This window comes from Stylophora pistillata, chromosome 1 (genome assembly GCF_964205215.1).
Source record: "Stylophora pistillata chromosome 1, jaStyPist1.2, whole genome shotgun sequence".
Classification (NCBI taxonomy): Eukaryota; Metazoa; Cnidaria; class Anthozoa; order Scleractinia; family Pocilloporidae; genus Stylophora; species Stylophora pistillata.
Window position 1 is genome coordinate 51,751,362 of NC_142519.1, and position 27,206 is coordinate 51,778,567.

General features: G+C 37.5%; 2 protein-coding genes, 2 long non-coding RNA genes and 1 pseudogene across 4 annotated transcripts; 2 read left to right on the top strand and 3 right to left on the bottom strand.

Moving 5' to 3' along the window:
• Positions 1-1,821: 1,821 nt before the first annotated feature.
• On the bottom strand, positions 1,822-27,206 carry LOC148743003 (adiponectin receptor protein 2-like; annotated as a pseudogene).
• On the bottom strand, positions 5,823-12,755 carry LOC111327898 (uncharacterized). The gene is given in 14 exon segments (XM_088761560.1): positions 5,823-6,615; positions 6,618-6,698; positions 6,965-7,324; positions 7,745-7,998; positions 8,311-8,354; positions 8,567-8,629; positions 8,809-9,201; positions 9,298-9,398; positions 9,400-9,423; positions 9,669-9,842; positions 10,225-10,432; positions 10,578-10,731; positions 11,211-11,282; positions 12,322-12,755. Coding segments are annotated over 14 exon segments (2,613 nt in total). The 5' UTR covers positions 12,707-12,755; the 3' UTR covers positions 5,823-6,315.
• LOC148743004 (uncharacterized) lies at positions 12,753-16,016 on the top strand. The gene is made up of 2 exons (XR_016001877.1): positions 12,753-13,879; positions 14,626-16,016. It is a non-coding gene; the product is annotated as an uncharacterized LOC148743004 (long non-coding RNA).
• LOC148743005 (uncharacterized) lies at positions 13,829-19,007 on the bottom strand. The gene is made up of 3 exons (XR_016001878.1): positions 18,186-19,007; positions 17,449-17,497; positions 13,829-16,867 (listed from the first exon to the last, which is right to left on the bottom strand). It is a non-coding gene; the product is annotated as an uncharacterized LOC148743005 (long non-coding RNA).
• LOC148743006 (uncharacterized) lies at positions 19,022-22,379 on the top strand. The gene is made up of 5 exons (XM_088761549.1): positions 19,022-19,425; positions 20,003-20,438; positions 20,540-20,848; positions 21,017-21,206; positions 21,738-22,379. Exons 1-4 carry the CDS (start codon positions 19,201-19,203, stop codon positions 21,025-21,027), a joined length of 981 nt encoding a protein of 326 aa, XP_088617675.1. The 5' UTR covers positions 19,022-19,200; the 3' UTR covers positions 21,028-21,206; positions 21,738-22,379.

A 27,206-nucleotide genomic window follows, 5' to 3' on the forward strand; every position in this document is an offset into this window, starting at 1 on the left:
AGAGAAAACTTTCGCCGAAACATTTTTATTTGTAAAGGTAGTTAAAAGGCTTCCGAACAAATTTTCAAACATTTTTTTTGAAAAGTAACTGTCACGATGTGACACCTGTCAATTAAAGAGGAAAGAAGCATACGCTTTTGAAGAAACAGCAGTACTGGTGTGACAAACACACACGAGTTAACTGATCATGCGACGATTTTCTCGTAAAGAGAAAAACAGAGATCTGACAGAAAGTATTTTTTTATTTCCAACAACGATTAATCTTGGAAGATTTACCTCTGTTCCGTTTTAAAATGTCACAGAAAGTCAAATTGTAAGTGAATGCAAATAGCTGTTTTGGAGTTGTCAGTCTGCTTGTTTGTTTTCTGTAATGGCGTGTGTAAATCGGTGTTTCTTCCACCGAAAAGCTGAAGTCAATGAGATTCTTTCTACCTAGACACAAGGAGATTTAATGCGACTTTTATTCATCGAATTCCTGCGTTTCTGCCGTGAAATTTACGGCGAAATAAACAATTTTTAATATAAGAGAAAAATCGAGTTTCCTGATGAGAAATTTACGACGAAAGTGTATTTTAAGATTTTGAACTGCTGCTCAATAAAATTCTTTCTTTGTTAGCCTAAACTTATAAAATCGTTTGTATCTGGTGCATGTCAAACCCATTTGTAGCTTAAAGGTTAAAAAGGGATTGTCACTCACTGAATTGGCTCGCCATTAAGTCTTGTGATCGCCTTCGAATGGAATTATTTTTTGTTACTTAGTCCGCGTTTTACAAGTCCGCGTTTTACTAGTCCGCGTTTTACTAGTCCTCGTTTTACTAGTCTGCGTTTTACTAGTCCGCATTTTACTAGTCCGCGCTTTACTAGTCCGCGCTTTACTAGTCCGCGTTTTACTAGTCCGCGTTTTACTAGTCCGCGTTTTACTAGTCCGCGTTTTACTAGTCCGCGTTTTACTAGTCCGCGTTTTACTAGTCCGCGTTTTACTAGTCCAGTCCAGTCCAGTCCAGTCCGCGAAATACCATATGCCAACATGTGTCCAGAACGAAATGTACCAAAACGAATAGATTTTGCGTCCGTGCGCAAGAAACCAATGCACTACAATAAAACATTGCATTTCTACCACAACGTTGAACACACACGGACAACAGTACACAAAATTTTGATTTCTCATCTGCCGAAAGTCTTGAACAGTTACAAGTGGACGCAGCTTAGAGATATGGGGGCAATTTTCCCCGAAAATTTACCATATTTTTACATGTTATTGGGGAGGTTACAGTCGGAGCCCCATCGCTTCGGCTCCACCGTCCTTGATTTACCGTGAGTTACACTTAACTTGTCATTCTCTTGTTCCGGTGTGTGCGTATAGGTTGATAAAAAGTAAACTAAATGTGAAGAAAGACATTCTTCACCTTCAAAAGTATAGTTCTAAATAGCAATGTAAACAGATTCAATAAAATTGATATCGAATAGACATGCTTCATATGTGTTCCACTTCCACAGTGACCAGTTAAAATACAAAAACGTTACGAGGATCTATAGACCCGCTCAAAATAACGCTTCGCTTGATTATTTTATCATAATAAGAATTCAATGTGAAATTGTCGCAAATCGTCGAAAAAGGAATGAATAATACTCTATAAATAGCCAGAGCAACTTCGACATGTTACCCCACGTATTATAGGCGATTTGTAAAATTATTTAGCAGAGAAATCCTTCAATTGGGAAAGAAGACATATACAAGCGCGAAAGTCTTCAGGATCCTGCGCATGAGAAATGCGCAAGCCTAACGCCCCCATAGTGGCGTTATACAAAATCGCCTTCGTATCCTCTTTACACTATATTAGTAATACTTAGTAGTAATTCTAGTAGTACTGTGACGCAAAAATTGAACTCGACTCTCTACTCAAGCTGTTCTTTCGCACGCATCACTTCAAACTGAGTTGTGCAGTGTCTTCCCTGATGTTAATAGTTACTGGAACTTTTCACTCAAACGCTTTTCCATTGATTTACTCTTAAATGAGCTCAAAATGTATATGCGCTCGCTGACCGTGAAGACGGTTTGGAGAGACCTGTAGGCGACGTTCTACGACTTTGACCCAGACCTCCTCTTCAAACAACAAGGCACCCTAGTACTCGTACGTGTTCTCGACAACAAGGCACTCTAGTACTCATACGTGTCCTCTCATAGCAAGATATGTGCACTTCTGAATGGAAAGAATGATTCTGACAAAGTTTAACTTTCGCATAAAGGTCCCTTTTCAAATCTGTACTGTGCCATCTGACAAATTCCTTACAAAAGAACAAACGCTGCGGCCAGGACAAGCAAATGGAAGATCTGGCGGCTCTGAAACTGAATACAAAGTAGAGGAGTAACGGTTTCTAAAGAAACTGTGGCGCTACATTGGTAAAAGGTATTACAAGATTTGATTTTGTCAGCTGAGTTGATTTTGTGAATTAGCCATTGTTTTCAAAGCTTACATTTCGAGCGTAAGTCAATAAAAATGAATTTAAAGAGTTAATAGGTAGACTTAAAGCCGCAAGGGCAGGACTTCGGTGAATTATCTAAACTATCTATCTTAGAAGAATTATTAGACATAATTCTAATACAGATATGATTTCCTGGTGATGTTTAGCAACCGAACTTCCAGTGCGCGGTTTGAGTTAAACCTGACGAAAGATAAAGAGCCCAAGAAACATTTAACAAAACTGATGATAAGAGCCGCAAAGGCTTGCTTACCCAGATGTCACACTTGCCGGGAAAAATCTCTCTGGAATTCGAGTGGCACACGTAACGGCACTTGCAGTGTAGAGTAGACACATCAGAGCGACCCAATCGCCCGCAGCTTGCCGGTACGCTAAAGTTACTCCATACAAACATATGAGATGTATTACAGGAATAAATCCGCAGTAGCCAAATCAGAGCATTATACCTGAAACGAACATTTCATGCGAAATCAAATTATGTTTCCATTGTACATACCTAGTGCGCATGACTAGCGCGCAGCCAGCTTAACAAATTGGCGGAATATTCTTTCTGAGATGAGCTCTCCAGTGATGCAAATTGTCATTTTATTGCAAAGAGATATGAATAAGCATCGGGAATAAATATTCGAAAACAGTAATTGAGTACCTGCTGGTACATACAAAATTATGGTTTTATTTGAGACTGAAGTGAGAATGAGTATGAAAAAATAATATAAAAGAGCCAAAGGACACTTTTTTCTTTCTAGTTCAAGTTTCCATAACATTGTATATCAAAGATTTTCAATGCAGGTTTCATTTTCAGAGAAAGATCAAGTCCTACATAGAAGAGGCTCTATTGTATATCAAAGATTTTCAATGCAGGTTTCATTTTCAGAGAAAGATCAAGTCATACATAGAAGAGGCTCTATTCGCTGTTTTTCAGGCAGTCTCTGTGTTCAATCGCATGCGCCTCCATAGATATTTTATGAATGTATCATCATTTTTGTTATATAATACCGTCGCTGTGACACTCTCTTTTCAAATAAATACAATAAGGTTTGCCAATTAAAAGTGATTTTCGAAAGAGTTTCATTAGTTTATATGTTTTTGCAAAAAAAAAAAAAAAAAAAAAGAAATAGCTTGCCGCAATGTGAAACATTAGGCACCAGTCGCATAGCCAACCAGTCTATATTGATAAGACCTGATAGCTTTATTCAATCTTCATCCAATCAGATGGAAAAAGTAAACAAACGCGGCGTTTTCCCGCGCTTTAAGCAGTTTGCGAGTATTTACTTTGAACTCTTATTGGCCACTGATAATGTAAACCTTTGTTTTGATTGGTCGCTGTGACTATTATCATTTATCCCTTTGTTTTTGGACAATTAATTGAAAACTGCTATAAACACGTAATTTTTTAAGTGCAGATTTTCTGAAGTAAAGAAAATTTGGGAAAAATCACAGTCAAAGAGATGCTTCTTTGCCACTTCAGTATATGTTGGGTAACATGTACTCTACAATGTATCTTTCTTACCAGGACACTCAACTATATGGAAGAAAAAAAGTTTAATAGTCTATAAAAGCCACTCCACAGTTGAATTGATTACAACTTACAACTTTTACAACAAAAACAGACTTTCTTTTGAGAACTCAGTATTTCTTGAAATTTTTACATACGTGCTTTAGATATACCAAGTAGGATATGGCATATCTGAAAGCGATTTTTCTAAGAATCTTTTTTACAAATGTACATGCAGACATTACCATAGAGATGATAATCCAAAGGGACTTTAAAAATCATATGCATGTTACATTATACCAGGACACTTAATAAGCAAATCTCTTGAAATTTCCATGCACATTTCAGGATCGATTATAACGTTACTGAATTTACCGTGTCAATGGAAGATCTATGGAAATTTCCATAGACATGTCAGGGTCAATTATAACTGCGCATCTTAAATTTTGCTGTGTTATTGGAAGGTCTATGGAAATTTCATCTTACATTATACCATTTTAACGGAAGGTCTATGGAAATTTCCATGCACATGTCTAGATCAATTATAGCTGAACATGTTACATTATACCATTTTATGGAAGGTGTATGGAAATTTCCATGCACATCTCTAGATGGATTATAGCTGAACATCTTACATTATACCATGTTAATGGAAGGTCTATGGAAATTTCCATGCACATGTCTAGATCAATTATAGCTGAACATGTTACATCATACCATTTTAATGGAAGGTCTATGGAAATTTCCATGCACATGTCTAGATCGATTATAGCTGAACATCTTACATTATACCATGTTAATGGAAGGTCTATGGAAATTTTATCTTACATTATACCATTTTAATGGAAGGTCTATGGAAATTTCCATGCACATGTCTAGATCAATTACAGCTGAACATCTTACATTATATACCGTGTTAATGGTAGGTCTATGGAAATTTCCATGCACATGTCTAGATCAATTGTAGCTGAACATCTTACATTATACCATTTTAATGGAAGATCTATGGAAATTTCATCTTACATTATACCATTTTAACGGAAGGTCTATGGAAATTTCCATGCACATGTCTAGGTCAATTATAGCTGAACATGTTACATTATACCATTTTATGGAAGGTGTATGGAAATTTCCATGCACATGTCTAGATCGATTATAGCTGAACATCTTGCATTATACCATGTTAATGGAAGGTCTATGGAAATTTCATCTTACATTATACCATTTTAATGGAAGGTCTATGGAAATTTCCATGCACATGTCTAGATGAATTAAAGCTGAACATCTCACATTATATACCATGTTAATTAATGGAAGGTCTATGGAAATTTCCATTCAAATGCCTATATCAATTATAGCTGAACATTATTCTTACATTATACCATGTTGATGGAAGGTCTATGGAAATTTCCATGCATACGTCTAGATCAATAATAGCTGAACATCTTACATTATACCATGTTAATGGAAGGTCTATGGAAATTTCCATGCACATGTCTAGATGGATTATAGCTGAACATCTTACATTATACCATGTTAATGGAAGGTCTATGGAAATTTCCATGCACATGTCTAGATCGATTATAGCTGAACATGTTACATCATACCATTTTAATGGAAGGTCTATGGACATTTCCATGCACATGTCTAGATCGATTATAGCTGAACATCTTACATTATACCATGTTAATGGAAGGTCTATGGAAATTTTATCTTACATTTTACCATTTTAATGGAAGGTCTATGGAAATTTCCATGCACATGTCTAGATCAATTAAAGCTGAACATCTTACATTATATACCATGTCTAGATCAATTATAGCTGAACATCTTACATTATACCATTTTAATGGAAGGTCTATGGAGATTTCCATGTATATGTCTAGATCATTAATAGCTGAACATCTTACATTATACCATGTTAATGGAAGGTCTATGGAAATTTCCATGCACATGTCCAGATCAATTAAAGCTGAACATCTTACATTATATACCATGTTAATGGAAGGTCTATGGAAATTTCCATGCACATCTCTTAAGATCAATTATAGCTGAACATGTTACATTATACCATTTTAATGGAAGGTCTATGGAAATTTCCATGCATACGCCTAGATCATTAATAGCTGAACATCTCACATTATACCATGTTAATGGAAGGTCTATGGAAATTTCCATGCACATGTTTAGATCAATTATAGCTGTACATCTTGCATTATGCCATGTTAATGGGAGGTCTATGGAAATTTCGATGTACATGTTTAGATTGATTATAGCTGAACATCTTACATTTTACCATGTTGATGGAAGATCTATGGGAATTTCCATGCACTTCTGGATCAATTAAAGAACCTAGATATACATGCATACTCAATCATGCATTTCACTTTTTTTAACTCTTTGTATCTCCTTCTTAAGTACTGGACAGACTCCTTTCTTAGTTTATCATTCTCGTCTAATTCGATGTCAAAATAGATTACACTTTCTTTAGGAATTTGGCTGGAAGTCCATCCAGGCCATGATACCCACTTTCCTTTGTAAGTACCTTTTAGCCACTCCACAGTGAACGAAGAGTTAGTGACTTCCTTTACCTTTGCCAAATGGGGAGGTTTGTAGTTTCCCTCAAGATTAACCGCAACTGAATGCAACCTGGCAGAACTCCTTCAAAGTTATCTACCTCGGTGACCACAGCTGTCTGCCTCCTATAAGCTCCACTGTACACCTGAAATTGTAAACAAATTATAAATTGAGTCAATTGTGAAAGCCATAATTGATAGGCATTTTAGTGTGTGTGTGTGTGTGTGGTCACCTAAAGGAAAATTCAGCTGTGGCTGAGTCAGCATCTGAATAAAACACATGATGGAAAGGTTTGGTGGGCACGTACACCAAAAGGCTTTGGCCAAATTAAAATAGCTACAAGTTTGCATGAGTAGGAGGCTTAATTGAGTTGAGCACACATTGTATGTCTTAATTTTTAGCATAAATCACCTCTCGCACAGGAGCAACTTGAGTTCTGACCATATCATCCACATCCTCAGGGACACCTTCAGGTTTTTGCCCCAAAAAACCCACACTATTCCCAGCAGCCTCCAATTGTTTTTGTCTTTCTTGAACTCTTTCCTTGTTTGCAATGATTTCTTTCAATGGCCAAGCAACTGTCCTTTCTGGCGGATGCCATCTGGTATTTTCAGGGTCAAGTAGTGATGCCCAATCTTCTTTATGTTGTTCCAGAAACAATCTTGATCTGAAATATTTTTTAATGTCTGATCTGAGCCGCTGAAGCTCAAGCTTCTCTGTATCTGGAGCAACATAATCTGGTGGGACATCTACACTTATTTCTGCGTCAGCCTGACATAAATAATAAAAATTCAATCATTAAAAAAACTGTAGCAAAAACACTTATTCCGGAAATTTCATATTTGAAGGACATGAATTAGACTAGAGAATGAAATCAGACCTAAACAATAAATAAGCTTCTAATTAGTAACTTCATTACAATAATACCATCAAGCTGTAACAGAGATCAGTTTGCCATTTTTCTAATAGTACTTGTCATTGTTACTAATATTATTATTATTATTACTATTATTATTATTGGTCTAGCATGATGCTAAGAATTAAAATGTAAGATCATCATACTCCAGCTGAGCAAAACAGGTATTATCTTCGGTGTATAAACAGAGTATAATTATCACTCGAAAGTATTGTTGGGATTTTTTGTTTTTATTTATTCCGGCTCCATAATGTACAGCAGATATTTCCACTCACTTTCACTATAGTTAACCACTGTTCTGGATCAGGGTCTACTGGTTTCCAGTTTTCCTTTTTGTCACTCCCCCAGTTCTTGTACTGCATAACGACTTTTCCTGAAGGAGCTTTTGTAAATTTAAAAGCATGAGGATTTGAGATGTTATGGAGCACAGTTGAAAAGGGCGACATCCACTCCTTCACAGCAAAAACATGTTCAACCTCTACAGCCTTTGGAGTTGGGGTGTAACAACTCTCAAAGGAGGTCATAAGCTCTACCAATTAACCAGAGAAAACATTTTAAGATATTGTATCCATCCATATTATATTGTCAGGAGAGGATAAACATCAATCAATTGAAGGCTGAAAATATAATTGTATAAACATGGCCATGACTCAATAATTATACCAATCTACTCTTCTGCAGATATTTTGATTCTTTTCAATTTGTTTGTTAATTGGATAACACCAGCATACATATCAGGTGTACATGTCATATATGGCAGGTGGTCAAATTTTAAAAGATAAATTCCTAACAGTCATTTTCCAAGCTAAAAGTTCACTGATTGCATTCCTCCTAACAGTACCTTTAAAGGTTCTTGTGTCCTTCTTTACCAGAAATTCAGAAAGCCTGTAAGACACAATTTAATATGACTATCAGTTAACAACAACATATGTGCAAAATTAGAATTTTGAAGCTGGCAATTATAAGTATCATCCCAGCAGTGAAACTTTGACTAAGTATTCGGCAGCATTAACAAGATGGTTCTGCAATGTAACTATTCTCAAAGATAGTTTCCCTCTCAACTTAATTCAATGAAAATGAAATTCTCAGATTCTTACTTGTTAAACATCTGGTCAACAGCTTCATGAGTGTGACCAACCATTAAGAAATTTAGTTTTACCAGTAAAGACAAAAATTGGATTTGAAGGAATTTTTGTTCATGATCACTGCCATCCCCACCCCATAGTGCCAGTAGAATGTTGCAAATCATTAAATACAAATTATTAGGATAAACTATATTTCATTTAAGTGTATCACTTTTCAAACTTCATTTCCTTATGAGCAGCGGGTACAACATACCTTAACAAAAATGTCAAGCTTCACAAGAAGGGCTAAAAAGTTGAGAACAAACTGATTTTTATTCTCTCTCCAACAGTTGTCCATTTGAAGGTACAAGGTATCAGGCAAGTCTTCTCCCATGCTTTGCAATTCCAGGAGTAATATGTTAATGGTGAGATTTGCATCATGGGGATATTGAAATAGGTCAAAATAACCTTTAGGCTGCCTCCCATGGTTTAACACACCAGTCAAATGGGTCCGGAGTTTTCTTGCATTAGCATATGCATGTGCAATAACTACTAATCGTGGATAGAGAAGCTTTGCCTGATCCATACCATCTTGTGCAATACATGCATATTTTTGTGGATACTTTTTAGCTTTGTCCCTGTGGTGGTAATACACTTTTCTCTCTTTCCTACAAAAAAAAATGTTTCATTACAGATATTTCAGGAAACAGTTAACATTTAAAAACACAAGCAATGTGTCTCACTGAAATTAATTTAGCACTTACATTTGAAGATCATTGTGGAAATCAAAAAGCTTGTCCAAGTATTTCCGCACATCTTTATCTTGAGCTTTTCTCTTTTCCTCACCCAATCCTGTGCAATAATCATGCACATCTTGTAAATCGGTTTACCTGCAGTAAACAACAGTTTCTTTGTACTGAAAATTGAAATGTCACAAGGAATCAATTATCTGAACCTTTAGAGATATTGCTTTGATGTAATGTATTGTAATTTTGCAGTCTGGGGTTATTGTAATCAAAGTTGCATGAAAACTACATCTGATCCAGGGATTTAAAACAACAATTGTTCTTAGTATATCATCAATTGTACATAACCATTCAAAACTAACACTACAAATTGAGGAACTTCATATCACCTTGGGTATTTTAACAAAAGGAAACACATCTCTCAAGAGATGACAAAAAGTACTGTAATGGATGACATCTTCATTCTCATCTTCCATATCAGCTTTCAAATAACCAAACATGATAGTTTTGTCCAGAAAGCTTGGAAGATGCAATGCTCCCGTGTCAGGCATCTTATCGCCAATCTATGTGAAACAAGAAGTTGTTGTAAAGTTGTCGTTGTAAAGATTTATAGCACATAAACAAATCAGTTCAGGTTACTAGGATTTCTGTTAAACTATGGCTGAGTGCACTGAGGAGTTCAAAGTAATCAGTGCAATATATTGCGAGGGATACTTATAGAAGTTTGCATTAAGACAGGCTCACATCTAAACAAAAATAATGCAAAACGAAATTCGTTTTATTGTTGTATTCTATTGTTTTTTTTTTTCTTCTTTTTTAAGAAGTGGAGAGTGGAGACGCATAGGACTTAATTAGCCACCTTTGTCAGGTCTGTCTATGTACCATGGTTCAATGAAGAAGCAATCAATCTTAATAAGGCATTACGTTGATCAGAGCATTCATTACCCTTTTGAAGAATGCTTCCATCCAAGTTTCGGCCACGAGTCTCTTGTGACTTAAGTTCTTGCTCCTTGATTTTTGCAAAACTCTCACACCAGCGTGAAAATTGCGAAACGTTTCACTTAAAGCTGCTGCGCTCAGTCCAAAAACCACGCGGTATGCTGTACTGCATACTTTGTATCCACTAAGATAATAAGGGATGCTTTGAAGGTCACTATAAGGAAACAAACATAAGGAATCACGTTATAAAGAGATGGTTACAAATACGTTTTATCTAATTTAGTCTTATTAATGATTTAGACAATCTACGAGAAGAAACTTGTTGGTGAAACTAAAGGAAAACATAAGATGTACTCTACCTTTTATTTGGTTTGGCATGCATCCATAGCCAATCAAGTACGATCTGCCTTTTTTGCAGCGAGTTATTGCCCTGAAGATTCGTACGTATCATGCACATCTCTGCAAGATCCATGACTTCCAAGCATTTCCCAGCACAACATCCAGATTTTGTTGCTATAAATATAAAGAAACCCACAGAATGATGAATATCTCTGAATCCAATTGCTCAAATATCCGTCAAAATCACGAGCGCGCTCTTGGATCGTCTGAGAACCAGGCTGAGTAATCGCCTTCGTGCCTTAATTTTGCAGTAAATGACTGTCGATCGCAAAAAACAAAACAGCGAACGGCGGAAACAAATCACCCAAGTTTCCTCTCTCTACCAAAACGTTTACCCTTCCCCACTTGTTCTGCTCTATATGGCATAGCCAGCAACGAAATAATGGCGGATTAGTTGGGTTTTTTTTTTTTTTTTTAAGTCGTTACGCTGTTGGCTGTTTTGGTGTTTACGTCCACTCTGTATTTCGAACCCAGTTTCTCTAGTAAACGACACTCAGGAATGCGTGACGATATGTCATTGGGAAGTTCGTGATACTTCCTTATCTAATTACCACAATTATCACTTCTTTGGTTAGAGCCTAGCCTAACCTCACCTTCTTTCAAAGAAGCAGCATGACACTTCTCGCGATCGCAACCTCCAGGTTTTCTCACTTTACGAACTTTCCCTACGGCAGAAAATGAACGTGTCTCTTTGTTCGCGAGGCAAGAAATTTCAACTTCTCCTCTTTTATTATTACCACATGCATAATTTGGTTAAGATGACAACTAAGAAGGTATGATGAAACTTTCTAAATTGCAGACAATTTGAATCTTTGACAGATATTTTTAAATCAGAACTTTAAATATGTTATATTATCAGATCAGGCATTCCTTCCACCTTCCCCGTACATAGTAGAACTGAATAACAAAAACTCGGCTCTTCATGTTACAATTCTTGTTAACATCAAAAAATTTATCAAAATACATCGAAATGCCTTTTTTATTGATCCTCTAATTTCCCAATAGATGGTAGTTTATAGATTAGGGCGTCAAGATTGTTCCAGTATCCTGGTTGTTGTATTATGGATTTGTGACGCTCCCCTTTGCAGTGCAAATCCAGCTCACTATCTAGTACGTGCTCTTCACAATGTTCACAATAAGCCTTTTTACTCGCTTTGTGTACGCCGCCCAAAGCCCGTTTGGATTCCCGGTCTTCCTCTACGCCTAAAGTCGGGAACTTGTCAAATTCTTTGAAAATGGGGCAAAACCTCCTGGACTGATCTTCAAATTTGATAAAATGAGGTTTCAGTTCTCTAATATTTGCGCGTTTCCGGCGTTGGGTTTTTGAGGTCAGTTCGTTCCTATCTCGTTTTTCATTTTGGATAAGTCGGAAAAATTCCCTTTTGGAATACACTGATATATCGTTTTTTTCAGCGACGTCCACGATTTTACCATCATATGAGTCAGTGGAGGAAAAATACTTGGAGGAGCTCTTAATTGCTCTTTGGCCTCGTGAATAGATATTGAATTCTACAGACGATACAAGTTGGCAAGCAGTTTTCCGGCTTTTCACAACGAGATCTGTTACTTTGAGAACATCAAAGAAGTCCTCTACTTTTCCGCCTAGATCAACTACAGTGTTTCTGAATTGAAAATTACTATCCTCAAACATAAAGAAAAACGTTCTGTTTTTGAAGTTAGGGAAGAGTTGATTAGAAATGTTACCTTCAAAGTTGCCGCTTCGCGCCTTGCTACCGCTGAAGCTTTCATTTTCAGAAAGGACCATATCGTTATCGTCCTCACAACCTGCATTGCTAGAAATTTCTACTTCTTGCTCTTTAGAAGCTCTGTGCTCAGGCGAGAGTGGTGTTTCAGCTCTTGAAGAGTCTGACGATTCGTACCCGATCGAGGCTTCCCTTTTCCGTTTAGCAGGCGTGCTTGATAAGAGAGGTTGAAATACTTCCACGGCTGACTCTTCTATTCTCGTAGCTCCGCTCTCAAAGCTTTCTTCAGTTACTGATGTTTCTACCAAAGGCTCTTCGGCGAAACTTGACAGAATCGAGAGTGACAGAGGCTCTTCTGCAACCGAACTAGAGTAATCCATATCCATAGCCGTTCATGTATTACTATTTCAGTTTGAAAAAACTAACGATTTCTTCGACAGCATGACGAGCTTTGCCCACCAAAAAAATTTATGCAAATTAGGCTAAGCCGGATCTGAGTTCCGCCTGGCAATTATTAACTGTAAGAGAAGATCTCAGTTCGCGCCCACAGCACGTTCAAGGTGTTGCGGATGAAGTTTCTGTAATTACTTTTTGGCACTTTTCGGCGTCAAAATTGCATAGTTTGGGTAACCATAACACGAATGTTTTCCAGAAAGGGACACGCGGTAATGTCGGTGTCTCTCGTGTGCAGGCATTTTTCCAGGTAAAGCCCTCGCGTGGAATCAACTCATGTTTAATTTAACGCTCCTTTTATGCGCACAATGTAAGCCAAAACAATTTTATAGTTAAACGTAAAGATCAGAATATTTTCTTCTAAGGATGATAAATGATCGACGCTGAACTAAATTATACGCTGAAGAAAATGCAAAACAGCATAACACGTAAAAGAGGAAATTTGGAAAAATACGAAGTTACGGAAACCATGAAAATCTTCGATTTTTAAGAAAGGAAATTTTTATAATTCCAAGCTAAGTAAGCTTTTCTACTGTTTCATTCTTTAAGGCTTTGTGTAGAGCGGGGCCTTTGTTTTATAAACCGTAAAACTTAGTGACAAGTCGAAAGGGCTCGCTCTCGGTTATGATACCAAAGAGTAGAGGGACACCACGGTGATCTTCCAGGTGTTTGATCATCGTCGCCGCTCGTGGTGTACTTCGCTACTTAGGTGAGCGAGATCGACGTTCTTCCTCTCTTTAATTCTGACAGCTGTGTGAGACCTGATCCTTACAATGAAAAACGGTCGATTGTGCTATTTTAGTGGCGGCTTTAACGCTCGTCCATATTCAGCGCTTATCCTAAACATGGCATCTCTAGCTATCTACAAGACACGCTGCGATGTATTATTCGTCCATGTCCAACACAACAACTGTGCTAGTGAGATAGAGAATCGAAAGATCACATTGTTGCGCTCGAGGCAGAGTGCGCTAAGTTTGCCAAGTTCTACAATGGACAACAGATCGTACGGCCTCCCGCAAGAATAAGGACAAGGTCTATCAGTTACAAGCAATGGATAAGTGGAATTGTAAAAAGTTTTAATTCGTCCGTGCATCGAAAGGCCGATGGTATGTAATTTTGCTCTTTTCCGTTCTTCACACACTCGAATAGCTGTTAAAATTAAATTTAATTGCGGGTTGTGCAGTCAAAATGTAACGTCGCCCAACATGATTTTAGTTAAACCAGTGTCTTCTGAGGCGCTTCCACCAAAATAATTTAGAAGGGAACAACAGCGCTAACCGATTTAATATCTTCTCAAGAACATGTCAAAGTCTATTAAAACGCAGAAATTAAAAATAGTAAGAATTGGTGGTTCATGTTAAAAATCATTAAAGAACAGTTCTCAGTTTGGCTCGATAGTGCTGTCACTTTGCACTAGTTGTTCATAGTGACTTACTCATTACTTTCAGTATTTGTTCGAGCTTTTCTTCGACGAAATAGGGGAAGAAATCGCAATTCACCTCTAAAACAAAAATAATAAGCTCTTCTCCCAATTGGACACCAGATATGACTGCGTAGTAATAATTGCGTTGTACGCGAAGTTGCAGTGTGAGAAAAATGAGTGAGGAAAATAATTCTAAGTGCTGTACAGCGCGGTTTTAAACATAGATTACCTAGCTAAATGACCTGCTTGTCTTTGATATTTATGATAATATAGGAAGGTCCCCAAGGAATACTAATAACCCGGCGTGTAATTTTGTGATTGACAAAACCTGATAACTCAGGTTTATGTTTGAAAGGGCAAATCATTTAGTACATTTCACTCCAGAAGTAAATAATCTCTTAACTTTCGTAATTATTATTTTGGTTTCAGGCAAATGGTGTCGAGTTGAAAGATACTAAGTTCCTGAAACATACATCCAAGCTTTGTTAGCAGGCATGCCGAATGCTTTTATAAACGTGCGAGGGTAAAAATACATTTGCGGCCCCCTGTATGGAGAGAAAAATCCAAAGTTTTTTATTACAGGGATGGTAGAGTGAATGATGTTATTTCTGGTCTGAGTCATCAAAGTTCTGTACCATTAGAGTTAAGAAAAGCTATCGGGGGAATATGGAGGTTGCTGCAAGTAGCAGCTCTTAAACTCTCAACAAGCTTTACAGGCGGCCAATTAAAGAGCATGGGGCAAGAAATCAAGCACGATTCTCACCCAGTAAACTAAAATGGTTGTTAGCAATTGAGATGGACGAACAACCAGGGAATTTGAAGTAATCTGGTGGCCTGATATTTTCTCAGGCACTAAAAATGGGAAACTGACCTTGCGATTTTATGTTCCTAAAGTGATACTTTGATTTCAATGATGTGTAGTACACAGTCTAGTTGACTTGTTCGTCATGTTTCCATAAATTTAGCAGCTGTTTCTTGGCAGTTTTTGTAAGTTTGTAAAATGTGTTTTGCATTTCGAGGAACAAACTTGTCTGTAGAAGGCTAAGATTAAACCCTGAATACAGCAAAATGACCCTGTAATATTAATGCAATTCATGTCTAGCTGGGCGCACTATACTCTGATGCCCTTCATTCTGTTGTAACCAAATTCAGAGGAAAAAAAAACACCTGGAGAAACTCTTAGAGGGATAATATCTGTGGACTTTCACCATTTCTATGGTCATCAGGAATGACAGAATAAAGCAGTAACTGTTCACAAAGTCTTAATTCACTTAACTGAAAGAATAATGAGTTGGAGGAAACTATAGATCATTTTTTTCCAAGCATCTCTAATAATTCATGATGGAAATAATAATAACATTGATAACAATAATAATGATAATAATAATAATAATAACAATGATAACAATAATAATGATAATAATAATAATAATAATAATAATAATAATAATAAAAATATTTACATTGGTTAGAGAAATAATGTTCATTATCCTGATGGTTATAATTCCTATGATTATTTCCATTAATCTAATCATTATTATTATCATTCATATTACTATTATGATTATTTCAATGTTTATCTATGAACAAAATAGTGTTATTGTTAGTCTAGCTGAATGAGTATCCAAGTGACTGAAACTGGGGCAAAAACAAATTAAGAAAAGACAGAAAAACCCCCAAAACTGTTCAGGACTGCAATTCTTGAGTTGGCTCATTGTGAAAGGTTTTGGGACTTCATTAAGCAAGTGCTGTCTGTAGTGGGCCCTGTGTCAAAGAGAGAAGAGTAGCAGCTGAATTAATAATAATAATACTAAGGACAATGATAGCATTGATTGACCAAAGTCACCCTATGACTAATAACAGATGATACGTGACAAACAGGATAAGCAACACACTTTTCAAAACAAAAAGAGCAAGCTAAAACTGCCATCAGATAAAAATAACTGTCCATAAAAGACTGACAGCATAGAGCTGAAAAAAAAATGGGGACTGGTTCTGCCATCAGATAACAACAGTCCATAGACTGACCACCCAAGAGAAACAGAACAAATCGGTGGTTCTGCCATCAGATAACAACAGCCCATAATGGACTGACTACCCAAGAGAAACAGATCCACCTGTTAGTTCTGCCATCAGATAACAACAGTCCATGGACTAACTACCCAAGAGAAACAGAACTAGGCAGGTGGTTTTGAATCAGAAAACAACTATTTAAGACCTCTGTACAATGTGTCTTAGAAAATCTTCTGCATTCTAACAATCTATTGAAGAGACAAACTATCAGAAACACTTGAATTTCTATTTGGGGGGAGGGGGGAGGAATTAAATGAAAATCTACTTGCCTCAGCATGCCATCCTCACTGAGCAGCCTATTTCAATTTGAAAATGATGATCACAATCATAAAGATAATGATAATGATAATGATAACAATAACAAATCATTACTATTATCATTTATATTACTATTATGATTATTTCAATGTTTATCTAAGAACAAAATGGTGTTATTGTTAGTCTAGCTGAATGAGTATCCAAGTAAGTGAAACTGAGACAAAATAATCTCAAGAAAAGCCAGGAAAACCCCAAAAACTGTTCAGGACTGCAATTCTTGAGTTGGCTCATTGTGAAAGGTTTTGGGACTTCATTAAGCTAGTGCTGTCTGTAGTGGGCCCTGTGGCAAAGAGAGAAGAGTAGCAGCTGAATTAACAATTATAATAATAATGAAGACAACGATAGCATTGATTGACCAAAGTGCCTCCGACTAATAACAGATGATACGTGACAAACAGCATAAGCAACACATTTTTCAAAACAAAAAGAGCAAGCTAAAACTGCCATCAGATAAAAATAACTGTCCATAAAAGACTGACAGCATAGAGCTGAAAAAAATAGGGACTGGTTCTGCCATCAGATAACAACAGTCCATACACTGACTACCCAAGAGAAACAGAACAGATTGGTGGTTCTGCCATCAGATAACAACAGCCCATAATGGACTGACTACCCAAGAGAAACAGATCCACCTGTTAGTTCTGCCATCAGATAACAACAGTCCATGGACTAACTACCCAAGAGAAACAGAACTAGGCAGGTGGTTTTGAATCAGAAAACAACTACTTAAGACAAGCCCTCTGAACAATGTGTCTTAGAAAATCTTCTGCATTCTAACAATCTATTGAAGAGAAAAACTATCAGAAACACTTGAATTTCTACTTGGGGGGAGGGGGGGTAAATAAATGAAAATCTACTTGCCTGAGCATGCCATCCTCATTGAGCAGCCTATTTCATTTTGAAAATGATTCTATCAAAATCATAAAGATAATGATAACAATAACAAAATCATTAATAATAATGATAATTATAATAATCATAACAATAACTACAATGACAAAGTCCGTGTTAGTCTGGCCTCTACCTTGCAGAAAATACAGCCCACCAACTGAAGCTGAATTCTTTAAAGGTATTGTATTGCAATTGGTCATTGAGGCACTCAAGCCACCTCACCACGACAAGGTACGAACATTGAGGTGGAAAAAAGGGTCTGTAAAATTGACTCCATGCTGATTCGAGATGATAAATCTGTGTTCGAAGCCTCTTCAGTTCCACTCCAAGGGAATTTACTCTAGCTGATCTTTCGGTAAGTTAGGAAGCGAGCTCTTCGGAGTCGTGACTGAGTTTGGCGCCAAAAGATAAATTTTTCGCGCCTTCGGGCTCAAAGTCTAGCGTGGCGGAGTTCACCAGATTTACGATAGTCATAAATCCCGCAGATTTAATAAATTCGTCGGGGATTGTTTATTACGAAGAAGATAGACCAGCTATTAGACGGAACGTGAACACAACGTGAACGAGGTCGGGAATCCTGGCTAACCCCACTACTTCGAACGATGAGTTGGCCGGCTGAAGTTCCCGTGTCGCCACACTTTGGATTCGTCGGGAAATATCTTAAATACATCGCATATGAAATATTTACGCAAAGGAACGTCACATACCTCTTTCAAAAGTAGATACCAATGCTTGCAAGGGTCAAGTGTGGCACTTGTAATCCTGCAAAGACTCTGCGTGGTTAAGTTTGCCGGTGGAAAGCCGCACGTCGAAAATCCGACTGCCTCTATGACTTCATTTCGAATGGTTTCGAAATCGAAAACATGATGCTTTTCGACATTTCGACATGAAAAATCTCGTCGAGGTTTAATATTATAATATTGGTAAGAATTTAACCAGGATACGAGGCCAAGTCGTGCGACCGCCACAGGTTTTGTACCAAAACAATAACATCGTGTACTACGATCGCAAAGCGTGAACACTGATCGATCCACCAAGTGACGCAATACTGGAAATTCGATACGGTTGTTATTCAGGTCGTACGGCACATGAAAATTGCGATATCTTTTGTTACTGTTTTATGGCAAACCAAGCGAAAGAATCAGACCTAAATAATCGAAAGAGAGGCTTTTCGAATACGGCGCCTCGCCGGTATTGCCTCTTCTGTGAAAAGGAAGGATCTTTGAAAGGCTACGTGATTAAAAATGTCGTTATAAGGAAACAGGCAGAAAAAGAGAAAACGCAGTATTTTATGACCATTACGCGCACAACAAACTTCATTTCATTTCATGATTTTGATTTTCATCGCCAACAGATGACCCCGCGTTAACTCGCACGCAATCGCGTATCTCTCGTGGATTCGTGGACGCTAATCTGTATAATTACATTGTGGTGTAATTAATGTGATGACATCCACCCAACGCCTTCTTCCCCAAACCTCGGCATCAGTTTACGATGCCTGCTGAGAATTTTTTTCTTGAGCAAAGCTCGTCATGTGGTGCGGCTGTCGGAAATTTCAAAACTCCTACGTCATCGGGCATACAAAAGAATTTCGTATAGGGTGTGCATACTAACCAATAAACAAACGATACGGGTTCAAAATTGTCGTCGCACATTCTTCAGGGTTCATGCCGGTCAGCTATTTGACAAGCCAGGCTCAACAAATTCAGTTAGTGAAAAGATATGGCAACAACACATAGTAGAGGGTCCTCACTACCTTACTCGAAATATGGAAAAAGGGAAGAGCGGCACTATTCCGGCAGAAAGTGGTATTTCACGAAAGCAGAAAACGGAGAGGTACGCACGCTGCATCATCACAATAAATCACCCATTCTAGCGCAGGATGGCACTGATCCTGGGTCTGTTGTTCACATGAAGCCGGCGAGTGAAGATCTAAGGAAACTCAAGGTACGTTTCGTTTCGAGAATTCTGAAAATTTTAATCTTTAGTTAGAAGAAAAGAGAATTTGCTCTAAGAAAGATCATGTTGAGTTTGTACGAGATGAAGATCCTTTTTTATCGTGCAATAGAAAAATAAGATCGAGGAGAATAAATGTTCTCGAGTCTGAGATTAGCTGCATTTGATTTGGCTTCCAAAAGGTTTGCACTAAGTAAACTTGGCCTGTCTATAGCAATGGATTTCCCTCTTTCGGCGTTTAGCTTACTCTGACCATTCACTCTTAATTTTTTACTACCTATATACCGTATACAAAGAAAATAATTTTAGTTTAGCTGCTAGCTTACATGAAATTTCCCACAAAAATTTAAAGCGTTTCGGAATGCGAGCACAATAGCAGTCAATGTGCAACACTTTTCAAAAATGGCGCAAGAAAGTTCCGTTTCTGGTCTTCGTTTCCGCCAAACGTGTTTGGATAAGCCGGCGATGCCGCATTTTCAATCGAATTTACTTTTCGCACCAAAGTATTTCCTAAAAGATAAGGTAAAATGGTTTTATGATATTTCACGAGGCATTCATTGTTTCTTAGGTAAAATACAACTCGGAAAAAAGTCTTCTTCTGGACGTTACGTTCTTAAATCCCACCGACGACCTCAATAAACAGTTGTACCGAGAAATTTCTGACATTTCAAGATTTGGAGAACAAGTCAGAAAATTACTTGAAGTAGAATTCTTCCCCGTGTCAAGTTCTGGCAAACGACCTGCAAGTAGTTTCTCTACTAGTGGCTGCGAGGAAAATCAAGCCAAAAAACGGCGAGATGAGAATGAGTCAAACACTATTTCGGTACAACCAAGTGAACAATTTTCTCTTGGTGCTGAGACCTTGTCGATTACGGCGTCTACGTCGACAAACGTAAACGTGAGCGCCAGTGTCTCATCTGTATCCGGTGCATCTACATCTTCAAGCGAAAGTGGAGATGAGCCAGTAATGGATTCGTCACAGCAATGCTACGCCATATCTTTGCGTGAGTGATTATTGTAAAGCTTTCGTTTGGTGGGAATTCTAAATTGTTCATTACTGAATTTTTGTGTATATTGGTTCCTAAAGTAGCTCATTTTTGTGCAGGGCCTCAAAAAGTTCTAGTATCGAGCTTAAAAGCCCCAAGGAAAGATTACACACTTCGGGATCTCGATGAAGTGTTTGTGAAATCCCTCGTGACCGAATTTAAGGATAATGAGGTCCCTTTTGGTCAAAAGCCATTGTTGGCGATAATCAAAGGCGTTTCAAGGCCAAACGAATTCAAAGAGGACAAGCTTGATTCATACGAGTTAGAGGTGATAGGTGGCAACCACCGAAGAGCGGCCATGCAGGCTATGCTAACGGAAGATCCGGAGAATATCAAGTATAAATACACGGAGGTCATTTTGTTTACAGGTTAGTAAGCCAGAGCTTTATCTCCGCACAGGAGATTTTGCTATGAAATACGAAGCAACACAATATTTTTTTCTTTTTCTTTTTCTTAAATTCTCTTATAAAGATTCTTACATGCAAAGGAGGCTATTGTTGACTGCCTTTAATTTTTCAAATTTGACAACTTTCCAGAACTGGAGTGAGGAAAAATTAAAGTCTACTTTAAGGCAGATATGTGGCCTGAACACAAGGCTAAAGATGACTCACTACATCATTGTTGTAAGAGAAAGAGATGAACCCCTTACACAAACCCTGGAGGAATGTACCCCGGGAGGAAAGGCTTACACATTGTATGTTGCCTGGAGTAGGATGTCCGCTAAAGGTGACATTTTCTTTGTTTTTGTCATTTGGTTTAGAAAATTTCCAATTTCCATTTAGTGTTAAGTCTTGATTTAGTGATAAATTAAACGACTCAGTGTGGCATGATAGTCTCTGAATGCTTAAATCTCTTGCAAACGGCTGGCCCTGGACTGACAGAGGTCGTCGAAAAAAATTGTGTCATTATTGTTGGCACACCATCGAAAAGTGCCTCAAATTGGTTTGTGGCTGAGAATGAGTTGGACCTCATGCAGCACATCATAAAGCTTTTCGTGCCTCCAAGAGGGATTGTATTAGAGTTTGGACACTCGTATACTCTAGGTAAGACACAATTATACAAACAAAATGTACTAAAGTTGCACATTTTACAGACATTGAGTCCTTTATTTTCTGTGCCATAATACAGTTACGAAAATGGTTAAAGGAAGTGAGACAAAACTGCTGACTTGCAGTAGCCTGCAGTCAAAACATCTTTAAACAATGCCAATAGGTGCAAAAGGTAATAACTTGTTTATCCCTTATTTTTATGTTTCAGTGAGTTCCTGCCTGAAACCGTCGGTTCAAAGGAACGTGAACTTATTATCCGTATATAATGACGAGAAGCCTGTTTCTGGTTTTAGGAAAGAAGCTGTCACACTGAGCCGTTCAGCATGCGAGAGATCAGGGTCCAAAGATAACGACGAGTAGAGAAATTGCATTGCAAGACAATCGTACTGAATGTAGATTTATAATCCCTTCGCCGGAAAAATTGTTTGAGTGAAAGTTTCGAACAGATCAGTCAAGAGTCATTTCAATGAGGTTAACCGTTAGCCGTTAAAAAGCAAACAAATTTCGCCGCAAGGCAAAAAGATTGAAAAATTTTGACCGTTTGTCTTAAAAAAAGTCTAGCGGGAGATTTGTTTTCATTTGAACGCAACGGAAAGAAATTTGCCGTTAGCTGTAAAAACCATTACCCTACTGAGACACTTTTATCACAGAACACACGTGAATAACAATTGAGTAAAATTTGTGTAATTACTTCGTGATTGGGTATGACATGGAAATTTCCATGGACCTGCTTTTGACACGAATCAGCTGCTATTTTGAAAATTTGACTGAGTATTACATGGAAATTTCCATAAACCTGTTTTGAAAAGGTATTTCGGACGCTAAATTTTTAGCAAATGAGTCAGTATTACTTATATATTCCATGCACCCATTTTGGGCTAAGAAAGTTTGAAATTATTATAGTTTTTTTGCTTGTGAAAGAGTATTACATGGATATTTCCATGTACCCGCTTTGGTCAGGACTGTTTGATACTGTTTGTATAGGTGGATAATAAGTATTACATGCAAATTTCCATGGATCATTTTGGTGAGGCACTATCCGGCACGATGAAATCGTAAAAGTATTTCATGGAAATTTCCTTTTACCTGTTTAAATTGGCTTAGAACGATTGATACTGTTCGTATACTTGAATAAGTATTACATGGAAAATTCTATGTACCCTTTTTGCCCAAGAACGTTTGAAATTGTTATTTTTTTTAAACGTTAAATGAGTATTACATGGATATTTTTATGTACCTGTTTTGATTAAGAATGTTTGATACTGTTTTGTATCCGCGAGTACGTATTATCTGTACATGGAAAATTCCATGGACCCGTTTTGGCCAAAAGTGTTTGAAATTATTTTTTTACGCGTAAATGGGTATTACATGGAAATTTCCATGTACCCGTTCAATTTTTTTTTTTTTTTTTTTACGTTTAAATGAGTATTACATGAATATTTTTATGTATCTGTTTTGATCAAGAATGTTCGATACTGTTTTGTGTACGCGAGTATTACATGTACATGGAAAATTCCATAGACCTGTTTTGGCCAAAAGTGTTTGAAAATATATTTTTTTAATGCATAAATGCTTATTACATGGAAATTTGCTTGTACCCCTTTCAATTTTGTTTAACAATGATTGATACTGTTAAGTATACGTGAATGAGTATTACATGGAAATTTCCATGGCCTTTTTGTGTGGCACAATTGTATTGAAATCTTAAATAATACTGACAAGTTTTCTTCTCTGAAAAAGAAATCGACATTTAAATGGTTTACTTAACCATTCGAGGGATATATGTGCCGCTGTTTGGGCGAGCTATCATAATATTAGGGTATCGTTCACCACTGATAACTGGGAAAGTAGACGCAAACATGCTCATTTTTTTACTGTTTAGTAACAAGTTGAAAGAAACCAATTAAATTGTTTTGAAATTGACTGAAACATATATAAATTTGGATGGCCGATTGAGTCACTGAAATTGTTGATTGAGCCGTGAGTCTTAGTTCATGGACAGCCGCTCGGTGATGTTGGCGATTCTTTGCTATAACCTTAGTAAGTAGACCATGGTAAAGTTTAATTTTTTTTCCAAATTTCTTACTTCAGAAAATCTGTACTTAAAAAATTACGTGTTTATATTAATTGAGTTTTGAACGACAAATTTACCTGCTCTAAATATTCGGTAATGGAGCGCGCTGAATTTGTCCCATACGGAAAGAATGATGCAGATCACACCAAGAGAACAGATCATTGACATGTATACACTCTTCAAAACTCTTGAATGGTAGAAACCATAATATAATGGAGGTAGAAATGATCCCATGATGAATATTGCTCTCCCTACGTAATGGAGCCTTGAAAATCAAATGGAACAAAGCACATCAACATTTGACCAAACGAATTTATATACGGCTCGCACAAATACGGGTCGGACAGAGGGAATTCGATGAACAAATAAGACAGAATTCCAACAACACTAGAAGCATTTGGAAAACAATCAGGTCATGTATTCCAAATACGGCTCGCACAAAGGGAATTCGTTTAAAAACAAATAACACAGAATTCCAACAACACTAGAAGCATTTGGTAAACAATCAGGTCATGTATTCCAAAACAGCCCATGAATGTCAAGAGTTTTACTAAAGATGATCAAACCGTAGCAAACGAATTTAACAAGTTCTTTAGCTCGGTTGCGAAATCTACGATAGAAAAAAATCAACTTCTCGCTAACAAATTTAATTACGCGCCCGCTCCGGACACCTTCATTCCGAGAAACTATCCAACTTCAGAACAGTTCTCTTTCACCGTGGTGGAATGCTCTCAGGTTACAGACATTGTTAATTCAATACCTAACAACAAAGTTCCAGGAATTGACAAAGTACCACCTCGTGTAATTAAAGAGAGTTTACCGCAGACCATCGCTCCTTGTATCACCTCCATCGTTAATGCCTCTCTTGAAAGTGGTGTTTTTCCAGCTTCTCGGAAAATTTCCGAAGTTTAGCCAATTCTCAAGAATGGAGATCACGAAGAAGCTAACAACTATAGACCAATATCGCTGCTCCCAGTACTCTCCAAGATATGCGAAAGAGCGGCATTAAATCAGCTGTCTTCATATTTAACAACTAATCAAAGAATATCAGCGAAACAAAGCGGCAACAAAACATGGCATTCAACTGAAACAGCAATGATCTCTACTACTGATTTTATTCCTCGCGCTATCGACCAGAAAAAAATCACTGCAATCGTATATCTTGATATGAGTAAAGCCTTTGACACTATCAACCACGTGATTCTTCTAAAGAAACTAAAGAACATTGGTTTATCATCTTCTGCACTTCAATGGTCGAAAGCTGTCTTTCTCAATGAAGAGAAGCAGTCCGCATCAACTCTGTATTATCTGATAGATTACCAGTAGTCAGTTGTGTACCGCAAGGGAGTGTACTAGGAGCATTATTATTTATCATTAACATTTATGTAAACAACCTGCCAAACATCTGTCAGGATGGTTCAACTGTATGCTATGTGGATGACACAAAGCTTCTATTATCCTTTAGGGCGAATGATTCTATTCAAGGTATAGAAAGAGCGAACTCTGCTCTGCAACGGATACGCGATTGATGTTTCGACAACTGCTTAATGCTTAATCCTGAGAGGAATAGACTGATGGTCTTTGGCAGTCGAAGAATGTCTCTTAAAATGCCAGACTTTAAATTGTCCCTACTTGGAAAGGAAATCATCCCAGCTCAAACAGTCAGAGACCTTGGTGTTACTTTCGATCACACACTATCATTTGACAATCATATCTCTGCGACTGTCCCATCTTGCACATCGAAACTATCCCAACTAAGCCGCATTTGATTCGCTTTTAACAAAGATCTGCTTGAAACTATAATTAACGCAGTTGTTTTTAGTAAGATGTACTACTGTTCGTCAGTATGGTTGTCCACATCAGCTTGTAGTGTTCATAAGCTACAATATGTTCAAAATTTTGCCGCCCGAATTATTTGCAATGTAAAGAAGTATGATCATATTTCTTCCACATTAAGGAATCTACGCTGGCTACCGGTAAAAACAATCCTGTACTATCGTGACGCTACCTTATCATTCAAATGTAAAACGGGCCTAGCGCCTGAATATTTGACATCCGAGCTTGTAACAAGAGGCAGCGTATCTGGGCGTATAACGAGGAACTTTTAACAACTTAACATTCCTCTTTTTAAAACTACAACAGGTCAGAGGACCTTTTATTATAGAAGTGTAGCCATCTGGAATAAACTTGACCCAAGACTGAAAGTATATGAAAAGCCAGCTTCTTTTAAGAGAGCCTTTGTTCTTTTAAGAGAGCTTTGAAAAGGTATCTCCTGAATGACTCTTTATTTAAATAAGCATTCTATTTTTAAGTTATAAGTAATTCATGTTGTATATAACGGGTTATTAGTTACCAAGTATGTAAATTATATAATTGTTCACTGAAAAGCCCCAAGACCGGGATGTGTTCAATGAAATGTATGTATGCATATATGTAATTTCGTAATACATCATCTTAGACTTTCTCGTAGAAACTAAGGGAGGAAATGGCTCACTAGCTGGACAGGGTAACTAACTAACAAATGATTTGTAGACCGGTCAAACAGCGGGTTGACTATGTAGCCTGCTAAATCATCACCTGGCTGAAAAGCTGAGTAAATGATAGTATGACCTTGCTTACTGACTAAAGAGCTGACTGACTTTAAGACTGACTGACTGGCTTACTGACTTACTGACTGATTGACCGACTGGCTGACGGACTGACGGACTGATTGACCTACTGACTGACTGACTGACTGACTGATTGATTGATTGACTGACTGACTGACTGACTGTCGAACTGATTGACCGACTAACTGACTGACTGACTGACTATGTTACTGACTGACTCACCGACCGACTGAAAACGAGATTTTGTTTGACCGAATCGTTAACTGATTGAATGACCGACTAACTGCTGTCAGACGGAGATTGACTGACTGACTGACCGAACCGAATGAGTGGTTGAATAATGTAACAATTATGTGACTAACTTTATTGCACGGTGGCTTTTTTTTTTTCGCTCATTTACTTTAACGTTCGTTTTATTAAAGAAGCGATATAATCAAGACTCCATTAAGACAAGATTTACGAATGAACCCAGTTCAAGCCTCCGAGTGACTGCGCCATTCCTCGGCGTGGAAAAATATAACATGTTAAGTTATAGAAATACAGGCAACCTTACCTTCGAAATATGATCTTGGAGACCGTCTTTGAATGGCAGTAAACAGTGTGAAAAATCCAGGAAACTCCCAAACACATGATTGCGCCGACAAAGAAGCAGCTAAAGACAAGTATTTCTAGCCAGTCTCCAGGGAATGGATTCGCGACAGTGACGGGTCGTAAAAGCATATACGATGTACGTAATACACACAAACACAATAAAACCAATCAAATGAGTCCAAATATTTATTACCCGTTTCACTCTGAAGTTTAAAGATACTCTTAAAGCAGTATCTAAAACATGGCACAGGTGGTCTGTGGAAACTGGATGAAAATTATTTTCCGCAAGGCCAGTCTGGTAGTTCAGAATGGGACAGAAGGTGTTTTTCATTATGAGATACCAACTCTGACTCATAGCGAAATGATTTCTTCCTCTGCAACATTATTCCTAGTCTCTTGTCAA